This window comes from Ammodytes marinus (assembly GCF_949987685.1).
Source record: "Ammodytes marinus genome assembly, chromosome: 22".
NCBI classification, from domain to species: Eukaryota; Metazoa; Chordata; class Actinopteri; order Uranoscopiformes; family Ammodytidae; genus Ammodytes; species Ammodytes marinus.
This window is the reverse complement of record NC_137226.1, coordinates 21,657,744-21,673,120: the sequence shown is the minus strand read 5'-3', so window position 1 is coordinate 21,673,120 and position 15,377 is coordinate 21,657,744. Positions and strand designations below refer to the sequence as shown.

At 42.0% G+C, this 15,377-nt stretch overlaps 1 protein-coding gene across 1 annotated transcript in view; it reads right to left on the bottom strand.

The window, feature by feature from the left end:
• Positions 1–515: 515 nt before the first annotated feature.
• Positions 516–15,377, bottom strand: part of hmga2 (high mobility group AT-hook 2) — a gene marked incomplete at its 5' end in the record, with an annotated part of 50,532 nt that continues 35,670 nt past the window's right edge. Inside the window, 2 exons of the mRNA XM_080050697.1 lie at positions 516–981; positions 8,665–8,697. Of these exons, the coding sequence (XP_079906823.1) occupies positions 922–981; positions 8,665–8,697 (93 nt within the window). The 3' untranslated portion in view covers positions 516–921. The remainder of the gene's footprint in view (positions 982–8,664; positions 8,698–15,377) is intronic.

The following is a 15,377-nucleotide window of genomic DNA, read 5'->3' as shown; positions in this document are numbered from 1 at the left end:
TGTAGCAGCACACTTTTTAAAATGTATTTAAGGCAAAATGATAAGACTGCCCTGAGGAAAGCTATATTGGTCTCCCTCTCTTTGGTGGTCTAACGCCTGTTTGGGGAGGGAAGGGGAGGGGAGGCTGCTTTACAACCAAACTTGATGACATATGCCCTAGATTTTAGTATGACATTACCAGGCTGTTTTTTTGCTGCAATGTCTGGACAATCAGTCAACAATGATGGGATGGGTGGAAGGGTGAGTGTGTGTATCTGTGTCTGTCTATGAGAGAGAGAGAGAGAGAGAGAGAGAGAGAGAGAGAGAGAGCGAGAGAGAGAGAGAGAGAGAGAGAGAGAGAGAGTGAGAGAGAGAGACTGTACTGTACTGTTAGTGCATTTGATTTGCACCTCAGTATAAAGATGAACAGTAGTCTTCAGAATGCTGCACTCCCTGCTGATGCTCTCACTAGTGTTTTGAATATGCTGATGCTCTGAGAATCCTGAACCACATATCTCAACATTGTGGATGTGGCCAACACTTCCTCACTATGTCTGTCTGTTTCTTCTTTGTTTTTTCATTTATTCTCATTGAGGAGTGTGAGCAGGGATGATGACGTGTCTTGTCCCTACTTGAAATGTGTCTGTTTCCACCAAGCAACTGTCTGGAGCTCAACAGTGTTTTTATCAGCCAACATGTAGCTAGCAGCAATGCAATTACTTAAAGTTATCGTTGCTGCATTCTGTATGGTATACTGTAAAAAAAAATGTATCAAAGGAACTTAGAGAGCAGACATGTGCTGCACATCCCTGTTCAAATCCTCTAACTCAAATGAAACCAAGTAAATAACGTGGGAAAGGTCCAAAATAAGTGGTCAATGAAGTCTTTTCCCTTTGAAAGACCTGACAGCTGAATGAGGTAGAGGTGTCACTGTGTGGAAGCTTAGTCCTCCTCTTGGGCCTCTTCTTCTTCTTCTTCTTCTTCTTCTTCTTCCTCCTCCTCCTGTAAAATAACACAAGAGAGTCTATGTCATTAAAACTCTTTCAGTTACGACCACAACCTTTAGATACATGATTTAAAAAGAAAATAAAAGAAGCCAATAGTTTAGGTACACACATTAATCAAATAAGGAAACATTCAACATACAATTTTAAGTAAAGTTGTATTCATTTTATACATAGTTTACAAAAACGAAGTGTTATTTCTTACAGACCAAGGTGCTAACACATAAATAGGACATAGTCATGAAAAGGCACACCATACAAAAAGGTCTTCAAAAAACAAAAATACATGAAGCGCATCTAATGTGGGACATTTAAAGTCCAATGTGGATACTAATATAAAATAGATAATGAAGCAGAATAAAAACAGTGGGTATAAGCAATATGATTATCTCACAGTGTAAGAAGGTTTTAGCAGTCAACCCTGAGAGCTGGGTAGCCATTATTGTGAATAAATATGTATAGATGGTATAATGGTCCTCTTCAGTCTTGGCAGGAAGTTGATGAGGTTGCTGTTGTCTGAGATGGTAAATGGACTCCACTTATATAGCGCTTTTCCCTGGTTTTTCACAGACTCAAAGCACTTTACATTGTTTTGTACACATTCACCCAATCACACACACATTCATACACCGACAGCAGCAACTACCACGCAGGGTGCAAGCTAACTATCGGGAGCAATTCGGGGTTCAATGTCTTGCCCAAGGATACTTCGACATGTGGCGGGGAGGTGGGGGATCGAGCCACCGACCCTGCACTCCAGTGGCCGACCGCCCCACAGCTTCGCCACAGCCGCCCCTGTCATGACAGGTAGAGACGCTGACGCGCTTTCTTTACGCCGGTGTTGGTGTGACAGGACCATGACAGGTCCTGTGTGACGTGAACACCCAGGTATTTGAAGCTCTCCACCAGGGCTCTGTTTATGCTGAGAGGATGGAAGCTCCAATGCTGTTTCCTGCTGAAGTCCACTATAAGCTCCTTGGTCTTGTTGACGTTCAGCTTGAGTTTATTCTCCTCACACCAGTCCACTAGATGCTTGATCTCAGAGCGGTAGACTCATCATTGTTTGAGATCAGGCCAACCACAGCTGTGACATCAGCGAACTTGACCATGATGTTGGAGTGGCAACGCAGTCGTAGGTGTAAAGGGAATACAGCAGAGGGCTCAGCACACAGCCCTGGGGGGCACCAATGTTGAGGGTGAGGGGGATGACATGTGATTGCCCACTCTAACCACCTGCGGTCTATTAGTCAGAACATTGAGGAGGGAGGAGTGCAGGCCGAGATCTCTCATTTTAGTGACCAGCTTGGAGGGGGCTATTGTATTAAACGCTGAGCTATAGTCAATAAGCAGCAGTCTGCCGTAGGCCCCTTTCCTGGTGTCTAAGGGCACACTCACACTAGGCAAGTTTGCCTGTTCCGTGCTGCAGGACGATTTCCCCCCCTCCCCACTCCCCGCTGGCCCGTGGTCACACTGCTCCTAAAGGCCGCGGCCCGGGCACGATTGCTCCATCATACATACGTCATCACGTCGTAATACGATACATACGTCATCACCAAGCGTCCTCGCTGCCAGAGTTAGTAGAACAACAATGGAGAACAACAACACAGAGAACACTGCTGCCTCTCTCGCGCTTTTATTTGGCCACACATGGAACGTCTCAATTTGTAGCGGTATGCAAACTGTAGAGGGTCAAGTGAGGTGGGGAGTTTGGATTTGATGTGTCTTAATGCAAAGCCTTTCATTGGGATTGTGAGTCAGGCACACAGGGCACTAGCTAATGAGACCTTCTTTAGGCATGGTGGTGGTCTGGCTCAGGGAGGTGTTGTTGAAGATGTTTGCAAGGGACATATTCCAGCTGGTTAGCACTGTCCTTGAACACATGCCTAGGTATGCTGTCTGGGCCTGCAGCTTAGCGTGGGCTGCTCATTTCTTTAACACATATTGTAAAAGAAATTGGTAGGAGTCCTCACGAAGTGTCGCAGTCAAGACAGAATACCTTCTCCTGGGGAGGTCACTTCCACATGCTGTTAAGGGCTTCATGCATAGGAGGCGTTCAGTGTCACAGGACAGTGGGTTTTACTTTTGTTGGCCTGCACTGTGATCTTGTAGTCACTTTATGGAATAGTTCAACATTTGGAATTTTTAGCTGTTTGTCTCACTCTCGGGCTCAAGAAAAGGCGTAAAAAAACGGTCCTGTAACTGTGCGTGTGTTTTTAATATAGACATAGGCAAAGGTCTCTCATCCAGGTTAGCTTAGCTCAAAAACTGGTAGTCAAGGGGAGCAGGTCAACATATAAACTTTACAACATTACCAAACACTTGTGTGCTTGTTGGGATTACCACGTTATACGAATAATTTTACATGTTATATAATTTTAGAAATAATGATATATGAACGACACAAGGGCTGAGAACTAGGCTACTGATTAGATAAATGCTCGATCAAACGTAAAATCATCAGGAAATGATATAAACATCCCGATGGAGATTTCTATGGAGTGATTTTGCTTTGAACTGTACAGGGACGCGTTGTGGCAGTGACACTCTTTCTTCTTCTTCTTCTTCTTCTTCTTCTTCGGAGCTGCAGCGTAAAGTGAAAACAAACTCAGAGTAGGTCAAATCACCTATCCAGCAGGTTAGACCCACGGCGTATGTTGCCGCAGTAACTGACTCTGAGGTGCGCTGAACCTGCTTCCTGAAGTTACCACTAACTTAGAGCGAACAAACTCTGAGTTGCCTCAAAACCCGCTTCTTGAAACACCCCCCAGTTGTCAGATTCAAGTTTTAGCTCCATTACTGTCATCCAATATGATTATTATTTGTTAGTAAAAACATCTGGCTTCATCACTGAGGATTCTGACCATCGGTATGTGGGGGGAAGCCATAATAAATAATGTATTGTTTTTTGGTGCAAGTTTATAGTTTTGAACTGGGACAACATCTCTTCAACTGTGTGATGGTAGTAATATACTGCATCATACTCCAGGTCTGCTAACTGCCACTACAGAGAAGACAAAACAAATGTTGCATTTAACTGTGGATAGTGAGCTTTCAAAAATATATTTGAATACTCCTGTGCGACATAAATAACTTATTACATCTAAAGCCTGCTATTGCCGTCCAGTGTAGGCCTTAGTTGCAAGTTGTTCCCACTCTTGATTTTCCAAGAGATAAGGAGATATTTTCAAACTCAAGAGTAAAAAAAGAAAAAGCTATGGAAAAAATAGAAGAGGAGTTAAAAAGTTCATTGGGAAACTGTGCTAGCCTATGTGCTATGTGTACGGCTGTAGCTTTCGGTCGGGTTATGCATCCCACCCCTTAGCACTGGACTAAAAGGGCTTTGAGGTTTTGTACAGGCTTGTGGTGGTTGGGGCTGAGATAAAACAGCCTATCAAAGTGGGAGAGCTAAATGACATTTTTATGGCTTACAGCTCCCAGGGCCTCACTGCGCCTCCCAACTACCTCAGCCTTGTTCCCACACAGCCACAAATCAGAGGCAAGTTATGCATTCACACCAAGAAGTGGCCCGCACCAGCGAACACAGGGAGGCTGGTTGGATTCCTGGAGTGTGAGGGAATGCTGGGGGGGTGGGGGTCCTGTGTCATGTTTCACTCACTTATTACCATTCGTCTTTCATTCCCCCTCTGATGTAGGTGCTCACACCAACAATCTAACATCTAATTATCTGTACATGTGGAACAGTCGGACAAGAAAAGGGACTGCTTCAGTTTCCTTTGGAATTTCTCAATTATAGCACCAGGAATAACTCCTTGCCTTGTCTCACCTCCTTTTCTTGCAAAAGCCACTCGTGACTTTTGCCACAGTTCTCATCCGGCCCAACATTTCATAAGTTGAAAAACGTCAGCACTGTTTCTCTCCCCTGCTTCTTTCCCTCAAAAGTTATCTTCCACGTAAAACGTGTGAATCACTTTAACATTATTATCCTCTCCACCACTGGAAGTGTTGAAATGTCCCACAATGCAACCTGGTAAAGTGTTACAAAACAACCAAGGTCCTCTCTACAGTTTCCCTTCATTGTCACCTGCACAAGCAACCAAAAACCTTATTCTAATTATAGAAGGTATCCTGTTCTGAATAAGGCCATGTTTATATGGCAACAGTCTCCCTGAAAATGGGAAGGTTTTTCCTTTACGTTTTCAAAAACTTCTGCATTCAGACGCATTTGTTTTGAATACTTTCATCATGCACACGGTTTCAGAAAAAAACGGCCGAAATCACTGTAATACGCATGCCAAGCCAGTAGTAGGCGGTGACACCTGTAGCCTAGTCGATAGCTCTTCCAATGCAATTTGGCCCATGTAAACAGTCCGTTTACCTTAACCGAAAATGAATGCCACTAACGTTCATGAAGCTTTTGGTGTGAGCTTAGTGTTACAAGTATGGCAAATGACAAGCTTTCTGTCCTCTTGTTTCACTGCGTTGAACTTGTGAAAACAGAAGACATGCTGTTAGTGACTGGAGCGCTGCAGGGCTGTGAAGTGTCAGCGCAACCTTCCTGTTTCTTCCTGTTTCAAAATAAAAGTCAACTCACGTTTGACCAGTGAAATGCTTTTAATGTGAATGCTTTTAAAGCCGCAGCCTTGGGAAATGCTCCGTTTGTATTACTGGTAACTTAACTGCTACACGCTGATCTATAGATAGTATTTTTTTATTGTAGAAAGGCATGTCCGGGGCATTACCGGTGGTGACACACGTTTAGTAGTCGCTAGAAAAGCCGGCAGAGCACACATCGTTCACCAGCCAAAATGGCGGCGGTCTCAATAACTTACTACTCTCTTAGACTTAATGTACCTGCATTTGGCGAGTGTTATATTTGAGCCCTGCCCTTTTATTTGAGACTCTGGTATTAAAACAATCGACCTAGAAATCGATTTAACGAGGGAAATGTATCTTGAATGGAATCTTGAATTTGGAGGTTCTATCTCGGATCTTATAACATCATTCTCGATCATATACTAGATCTGTCATGACTCACGGCATGGCAGGCTCTCCTTCTCCTCTGTGTGTTGTCTGTTTTCCCTAGTCTGTCTCTTCCTCCTGTTTCTCCCCCTTGTTGTGTCTCTGTAGCCCCTTTTACACAGCCAGTGAAAGCCGGGAATATGCCGGAATTTCGGCCCTCCGCCCTGCTGTATAAATGCGACCGTTGCGGAACGGGGGCCAAGAGGCGCAACAGTTTGTTCCGGGAATTTTACTTCCTCGGGGGGTAGTAAGATTGCCGACACAATCTGTTCCGCATCTCTGTATAAATGCGGCCAGCTTGTTGTTGCGGAACATGGCCTACGTTCTAAACATGCGACCATGTTAGCAGTTGAAGGACGTGTGTTTAACATTAACCACGGCGGCCTGATGTCCCGTAAAAATCACCAAATAAAAGGAACGGCGTATAATCTAGCTGGTCATAAGGTCCGCTGCTCAATCCAGACCCCCACGCTTCATTTTGCAGAGTGTATGAGTCTATTTCTGCTCGGGGGAAGTTGTACAATGAAGTGGGAAAGCTAGGCTAGGCTAAGCTAGGCTGCGACCGGATCGCCGCCGCTATTATTATCCTGAGTCTGAGTGTATATCCACACTTTATTTCTGTCTACAGTAACGTGACTTCACACACTGTGTGTATGAGTATGTGTCTGAATGGCAGAGCGCTGCCGTCAAAAAGAGACTCGCTCACAGCCAACCTGTCACACAAACACAGACACACACACACACACACACACACACACACACACACACACACACACACACACACACACACACACACACACACACACACACACACACACACACACACACACACACACAGGTGAAGCAGTGATCGGAGCGATTTTGTCAGTTTGGTTAACAGTCCTAGAGATGTTGGACTCAGCGCGTAGCGAGATCAACCGGCACATCGTGGGGACAGTAGAATACGGCCCTCTTAGTGCAAGCCCCAGCACTTCTGCTCTCAATTCACCGGCCAGTGTTGTTGTTGTAAACCAGCTGACCGGCGTGCGCGGCGCTAAATGTTTACGTCACACCTGACGCTGTTTACAAGCACCTCATTCATTCCTGAACGCTGTGTAAAAGGGGCTACTGATGCGCCAGCAGGCCGGCGTTGCTTGGTTCTGCGTAAATAACACAGAAGCAAGCAAAGCCGGCATATTGGCGTGCTGTTGTTCCGTCAATATGCCGCAATCTCTGTGTAAAAGGGGCTTGTGTTTGCATGTGGGCGTGGCTACACTCCTTGGCAGGCAGCTCCAGGTGAAGCTCTTTGCTATTTGTGACTTCAATAGTAATCATAGAAATGTAGTAATCATTGGCCTTGTCATTTTAACATTGGCCCATCAACTTTAACTGCACTTAATGAACATGAACATTGAAAACTAGCCTCTTAGGCTAACTCTGGCTCACTAACATTTTGAATGTTGATTAGTGCAATGTCCCTGAAATAAACCAAAAAAAAAAAAAAAAAAAAACATCGGCCTGAAGTCTTTGCACAGCAGCAAACGACCACCTCTTTCTACCAAAACTAGATGGTCAACCAAGTCAACACCCTGGGTTACATGTAGGACATTGGAACACAAATTACGTGAACGGAAACTGGACGTTTTTAGTGTAGAGTATATTAATTTACAACTGTGCTTTATATGCAGCAAAAACAGTCTCTAAGAAGTCACAATAAACACATTTCTTGTAGCACAGTTAAAAAACCAAAGAACAAAAGTAGCAACTATTTATGTTGACCTTACAAGGACCTCTAGTGGTTAATTCAATTATGACTCTTGTGTCAGGAGCAAAGTTGGAATTAACGTGATGTTAAAATTTGCACTAGAAAACCTTGGTTACTACTTTTGGTACTCTGAAAATGACCTTTCCCTTAACCATATCCACATTGTTCATTTTAGGTCTAAACTTTAACACACATTAGCCATCCACCTTGCAGATTCCCTATGTTTGGCACCACAGAACACAACTTGACTATAGGGAATAGACTTTAAAACAAGACACCTTTTGAGAAAAGTTTTTTTTTTCTTTAAGCCCTAGATCATATTTTGTGGCAGCACTTTCTCCCGCCGTCTACATGTCAGTGCCCCGGGGCAAAGACAGTGAACCTCAATTGCTTTTTATCCTTATTCTTCACCACCTTGCTGCTAGCTTACTGACATCTGTGTGAATTGGGAAATGTAGGATAAAGTGTAAATCATTTTGGATAAAGCCCAAGGTAAAGATTGATTACATTTTTGTTTCCAATTTGTTTCCTGAAATCTAAGGATGCAGCGGCAACAATCGTCGTTAACTTAAAATAAAAACAAAAAAGACCAGACATCCATTCATACCAAACAATTCTATTCAAAATGTTCTCTAATGGGTTGTTTGTAAAAATAGATGTAGATGCACAATAGAATACTGACCCAGAATGCAAAAAACACCTAATCAAAATGATTTATTCATTTAGATATGGAAACTGTTTAGCACTAATCTTTAACTTCAATTTAAATTGTAAAGTATCACAAGTAATATTATGCATGTTTAATTTGTTAGCAAGCAATGGAAAATAATATTTGTGTATATGGCCTAAATGTAGCAGACAAGCAATTCATTTGACGACAGAATAAAATAGTATTATGGGGATTACAAAGACATTTGAGTCTGTGTGTGTGAATGCATGAATCCTGGGAACTCTTACCTGAGCAGACTTTTTCTGGACAACTTGCTGTGGCTGCAAGAGAGCAAAAGGGAGGGGTTAGGGTTGTTTCTCCACTTGCTATCATTAAGAAGAAGAACAGTTTCTAGATTTTATTTACAAAAAGCATTACGTGATGGTTTGGCAGAACTCAATATGATTTACAGGAATTTTAACCTCTTACCTTTCCTGTAAAATAAGCCTAGGGTTAGTAGCTAGGTAAGTGCAAATGTGAAAGAAATTAATATTTTTTTGTATACAAGAAGCAGAAGCAGACACGGGATGTGTGGCCTGGGCGTTATGGGGGAACGCCGCTCCTGATTGGTTCATGTAGTCGTCAGTCTAGCCCTGTGAGATCAGCCATATCTCACAAATGTATTCATCGATCCATGTTGACGTCAACAACTACATGACCCAATCAGGGGCTGCCTTCCACTAACAGACGGAAAGTGGGGAGGGTCCGGTCTGACTGGAGGCTAGATTAATGACTACATGAACCAATCAGGGGCTGCCTTCCACTAACAGACAGGGCTCCTCCCAATGAAGATTGGAGAATGTCCAATGATGGACACAGTTATATTGGCGCTCAATAGTTGAGGTCACACATACACAGCTGGTTTAAACCTGCCTTCAGCCTGGCAAGAAATCAAGTCATTAAACATTTTAATGTTTGTAGGCAAAGAGCCAAACAGAAGCAGCCGCACACCACAGGGGGATATGGGTGGATGACGTATAAAAAGGATGCAGCTGCCTCTCACACTTCAAAATCATGACAAATTGTGACTGAATGGATGTCTTATTTGGATGACAATCATTCTCACCAAAGCCATATGTAAAAACTTACTGAATGAAACATTTCGAATGAAGTTAAACTATAGTAGAAATGTTACCCACCAAAGTGCCTATAAGATATTGAATTGGAACTGTTTGTGTTATATATAAACTTAGTACAGTGCACTGCGGTGGCATGCACTTCTGACTTAATCTAAGCAAGGAAGCAGAGCGAGCCTACATGACCAAACCTCTACTACAGCTCTCCTCAAGCTTTGGCATTGTGGTGAGTCGCCAAATTATGAACGTCAAAAAGGTGGAAAAACATCTACGACGTACCTAGTTGAAATAAGAGTTTGCATCTACTCTTTACATTTCAGGGGATCTCCGACACATTTGTGTGTTTGCAAAATGTGTAAAGATGAAAGCAAAAATTCTCAAAAGGCAAGTGAAGATAGATGCCTCTTCAATCTGGTTTGAACTTGACTGATTATGTTTTTTTGCCTTTTAACAGCACACACACACACACACACACGCGCGCGGGTGAAGGAAGTCCTGAACAACTGCATGTATCTCTGGACCAGAGCTGAACAGCTGAGCCCTCCAATAGCTCTGGTGTCTGTTCAGCTGCTGGCTCTAAGAAGAGGAACCATGTCCCTGACCCCCCCATATCTACCCCAGATCATTTCACACAGTTAGTGTTTTCTGTGCCAGCTCTGGCTGGAATGTCATAGCACTATAACACAGTAATGAAGACCATGTCAACACCATCCTGCATTATAAAGATACCATGAGCGCTCAACCCTCCTTTATTGTTGGGCAGGTATAGGTGCCCTACTTCTATCTCCTGCCCTGTTCTATTTGTGCCTGCAGTTTCACCCTGGTCCGCTTTTGTACTATACTATTCATTTGTATGTGCATTTACATTTCTAATTGAGATATGGCTTCAGTCCACACAGTACAGGCTGCAAAATAAAGAAAGTAAAGGTTTATTTCATTACTTCTTAATCAAGTTAAGGATTGTCCAACAAACTGAATGTACATACAATAATCATTCAGGCAAGACACTGCAGGCAAAACCATTGTTTTTTCAAGCACTGGAACATTTGGAGATTTTTGTCTTTTTTGCTACCACATTGTTATCCATCATACTTCTTCTTCGAATTTTTATGCAATCAACACCAAATTGATCACAAAGAACCGGGGGAATAAGATACAGATGTCCGTAAAAGATTAGTAGGATAGGTTAAAAAACATGGCCGCCATTGACCAAAACGTTTATGCAGGGGCGGAGCTTAGCAGCTAATTGGCCTTAACTCATTGACCATAGGTCCTATCATCATAAAACTTGCTCGATATGTGCAAAACACGTTTGGTAGAAAGTCCACCAACGATTTTTGAGCACAACCCATAGGGGGTGCCAGAAACCCCAAAACGGATTTCCAACCTATGACTACCAAATTTTGTAAACAGCCTTAGGGGACCGACATACACATATGTATACAGTTTAGGCGCGATAGCTAAAGAAACATGGCCGCCGTTTACAAAAAACTACCATAGAGAAGGAATGGCAAATGTTCAGAGCGATAACGGGGAAACAGCGACCCCCAAAATCCCACTTGTGGCCAAAAATATATTACATCCGTAGTGATGAGGACTACCAATAGAGAATGCATGGGAAAATGCAGCATGCAGGAGATCCGGGTTCGATTCCTGGTTGATGTAGTTAAAAATTATTACACTTGTAATTATTACACTTGTAACTGTTCTGTTTACTGCACAGTAGGCTTTAGGCACTGTCAGCAATGCTGTGCCGCGCCAGCTTTATTACTTTACAGCTGATATGCGTAACTTTTTAAAATAGACTATGGCTTCTCATACGGAAGCGAAATGATTATCTTGACAAAAAATGTTTGCTCTGTTTTTTTCTGAATTGTCGAGGAGATTAGATCAGAGTTATGAGACAATATCCCGTTAATTCTTCTCCATAGGCTACCATAAGCTCATTCGTTAATATTTCTAACTCTACTGGGAGGAGCGGAGATTTCTTTTTTTCTTTTTTGAGAAGTGGAGAAGTGGGAGGATCAATCATTTGTTTCTTCTGTTTCCATGGTCAATCATGTTATCATCGATCCATTGACGATGGCTTTTATGCACACGCTCCACCCAGAGTGAACACGCTCAGAGTTGATAAACCCAACGCTGATCCACTGTTCTGAAACCCAAAACCCAGAGTTACTCATCAGTATGTAAAACCAGCTACCTGAAACAGGCCCCAGAACCTCTTCCAATACAAAGTATTATTGAAAGATAACAAGTCAAAGTCTAAAGAAAACAATGCCAGCCTTTCACAGAGTATGCAATGATCAGTGCATTCCAAAATCTAAAAGTATTGTATGAACAAACAACATGATAGGACTTACAAAAGTAAAAAGAAAATCCTCAGATCAGGATATTTGTCCTAGAAGAACACTATGGGGTTGTTAAAAAAAAACTAATATGTTTAGCAAGTCTTACAATTTGCCTATTGGACTGTGTGATGAATGTGTTCTATTAAGGTTTTTCATGTTGGTGTTAGAAAATAAAGGTAAAAGGCCAGCAGAAACATTAGGATTAATAAGCCCCTATAGGGGAGAGCGGGCCACTTTTTACTCAAAGTGACTTTAAAGTCAGGCCTTGACAGTAATGTCTCCAACGAAAATTTGTATGTATATTTCAGGATGTGGTGCATCCCCGGCAACAATAACTTTGGATCTGAAATAAACTGTTTAAGAAATATAACTTTCGGAAAAAAAAGTTGTCTTGTGGCACAACTTTCCCCCCGGCGCGGGGTAAGTTGTGCCTTTGGCGAGAAAACCATGGGGTAAATTGTGCCATTGATATATATCTCATAAACTTTAATGCAAGACAAATCCATTAGACAATTACTTGTTTAAGGTTTATTTAAAGTAAATAAAGTCAATATTTTACAAAGGTTGAAGGTCAATTTTCTTAAGCAAGGCCTAGCAGAGCCAATGGTTTTACCTGCAAAGCTCACAATGACAAAGTCACCATCATCATCTTTCTGGCCATCTGAACTCTCATCAGTGGTGTCGTTAAGTGAAATGGAGATGTCAGTCTCTTCTGAGCTACTGTAGATAATCACTTTCTTTTTGGTGACCAGCATATACAGCCATGTCAATGGCACAACTCTCAGAAATGTACTTTGCACTAGTTGCTCCGTGCTTGTGGAACCAAGTGCCACCTGTAAATCCCCCCTCCATTTCTGCCTTTAAATCAAGGATCAAAACCCATCTGTACACCCTGGCTTTTCCTCCCCATTAACTATCTTACCTCTGCACTACTATCTTTGTTTATATGTGGATGTATGGGTTTTATGTCTTTTATTTTATTTTTGTTATTGTTATTTTACCTTCATTTTTTACCTACTGAATGCACTATGTACAGCACTTTGGACAGTACAAACTGTTATAAATGTGCTTTTATAAATACATTTTACTTTCTTACTTACTTATAACTCACCCTTTGGCACAAATCACCAAACCCCATCATTTTGGATAATTAGCATGATGTAGCAGTTTAGGGCTGACATCGTGCTAACTGTATAGACTCAAAGTGTAGCATACTAAAGCACTAAAACATGTGTCAAAGGTTTTCAAACATGTCTATAATTGTTCAGACACAATATTCAAAAATATATCATATTTCATGTGTCTCCCCTTCTTTACAGAAGTCAAATGGATGGCTCTTCATATGTGGACACATTTACAATTTCTTCTATGTTTTTCTAGAAACACGGGGTGGCACTACTTCCCCACTGGCACAACTCCCCCCACTCTCCCCTATGTCTATTATGGCACTTTTCCACCGCACATGTAGCTCTACTCGACTCAACTCAACTGAGCTCAACTTGGTTTGGTAGCAGCATGGGTCCACTGCAAATAGTACCTCCTGAATGTGGACGGGGTCGTCATACAAAGGGGCAGAAAGCCAACTCCCGAGTCAAGTAGCAAAGCAGAAATTATGAGCAGTTGTTGTAATATTAACTGAACCAACCGCCAAAAATACGGAGTATGTATAATACAGTATGTCTAAAGTAACATCCCCAACAACCAACACAACTGGGTGAGCTTAGCGAATATATGGACATTTCATTGCAAATCAAATGAAAGAGAGCCAGAGAAGGCTGCACGTGGCGTGACAAAATACACTCGAAAAGTCCCGGAGGGTTTGGGAGAATATACAACAGAATGAAGCCGGTAGTCTCTCGGCTCAGCTCGCTTGGAACCTAGAACGAGGTGATACCAAAAAGCTAGCCGCAACCAGGTACCAGGTACCATGATTTTGCAAAATTGCGAGTTGAGTGGAGCCGAGTTGAGCTGATACCACGCAGTGGAAAGTCTATGCTATCTATCACAATTTGTTTTTTTGCAGCGTGAATATTTTCTATGAGATAAACTTCCCCAAGGTGCGGCAAATAAAGAGAAACTACGAGCCTCTTAAGCTGTTCTGACAATACCTTCATACCTCACCTGTTGGTTCATTTCTGCAGAACTCTTCTATACTTCCTTTTTAGCGCAGTAGTTGTGTGTGGTGTGTGAGCTATAAATCAAACTGGTGCAGATCAAACAACCTAACAGACACCAGCTGGAAAGGTGGGTCTCAACACTTTGCTGTCAGTCAAAAAGGTGATGATGGGTCCTGACCACCAAAAGTGTACACAAATTGCAACCGAACTAAAGGACATCAATGTAAAATAGATTCAACTCAAAGCTTTAACAGCATGTCTAGTATACAGGAGGTGTTTCAGACACGTATTCCAGCTGTCTCATGTTCATCTGATGGAACAGATTTGCTGCTATTTTAAACAATCCAGCTGTCTACACAGGCTCACGTTTCACTCACTCTATACATGTGTAAATGTGAGCCCCTAACATATTTTCACACTTCAGATCTATTTTATTCCATGTAACGCACGCAACTACATTGACTGTGTGTCGGGCTCAAAGCACTGTGAACATGTGTGTGGCCTCCACTCAATACTGCGCCTGAACGGAGCACTGAAGCTGCTGCTGGTTGGGTTTGCCATGCAGGTAGTCACTTTGCAAAAAAAAAAAATGTATTTGCTTGGGTTTAAGCAGGAACAATTCAAGATATGACTATGCAGAGGCTTATGCTGAATTAAACATTACAATAAAATATCACTTTCACACACCTAGTTTTCTCAGATTGTCTTATTGGTAACTGTTGATCGCAGAAACCCCTGTTGTGGAATTGAAATATCAACCCTCTAGAAAGCTGAGATTTAGGCAATTAATACCAGATGACACAATGTTTAAATACAAAATAAACAGATCTTTATTGTTTGCAAACATGAGTCAAGACAACAATACAGCAATGGGATTGTAATGAAATGACCGGAGAATGCAGTCATTCTCCAGAAGTTATAGCAAAATCTAATTACGCACGAACATCAGCCTACGTAACAGATTTTCAGGGTTGGAATAGTGAGACATAACAACATACGTTGGTGCGATCTAGTCTCCAGTACATACTATCTTAGTTATAACAACCTGACTTTATCTTACATAAGACTAAGGTCAGAAATGTTTGGTCTATTGTATGAAGATTCACAATTTAGGACAATACAATATAGTATAAATATATTTCATTTATTCACACAATATTAATTTCCATAACACCTCCATTATCCAATATTGGAAAGGTTTTTATCTGGTTCAACACTCTTCAACCACCCATGCATTTCCTTTTAAATATCTGTAATGCGAGCAGTGTGTGGATCCTGCTGCTGTGTTTTTGTAAAGTTTCAGCTGAGTTAAGAGACATCTGCTCATAGTAGTAGCTTCAATACATGTGATATGATATCAGCATGTATTATGGCTCTAACTTCATTTGCAGGGGGTGAGATACAGTATCCCTGCGTT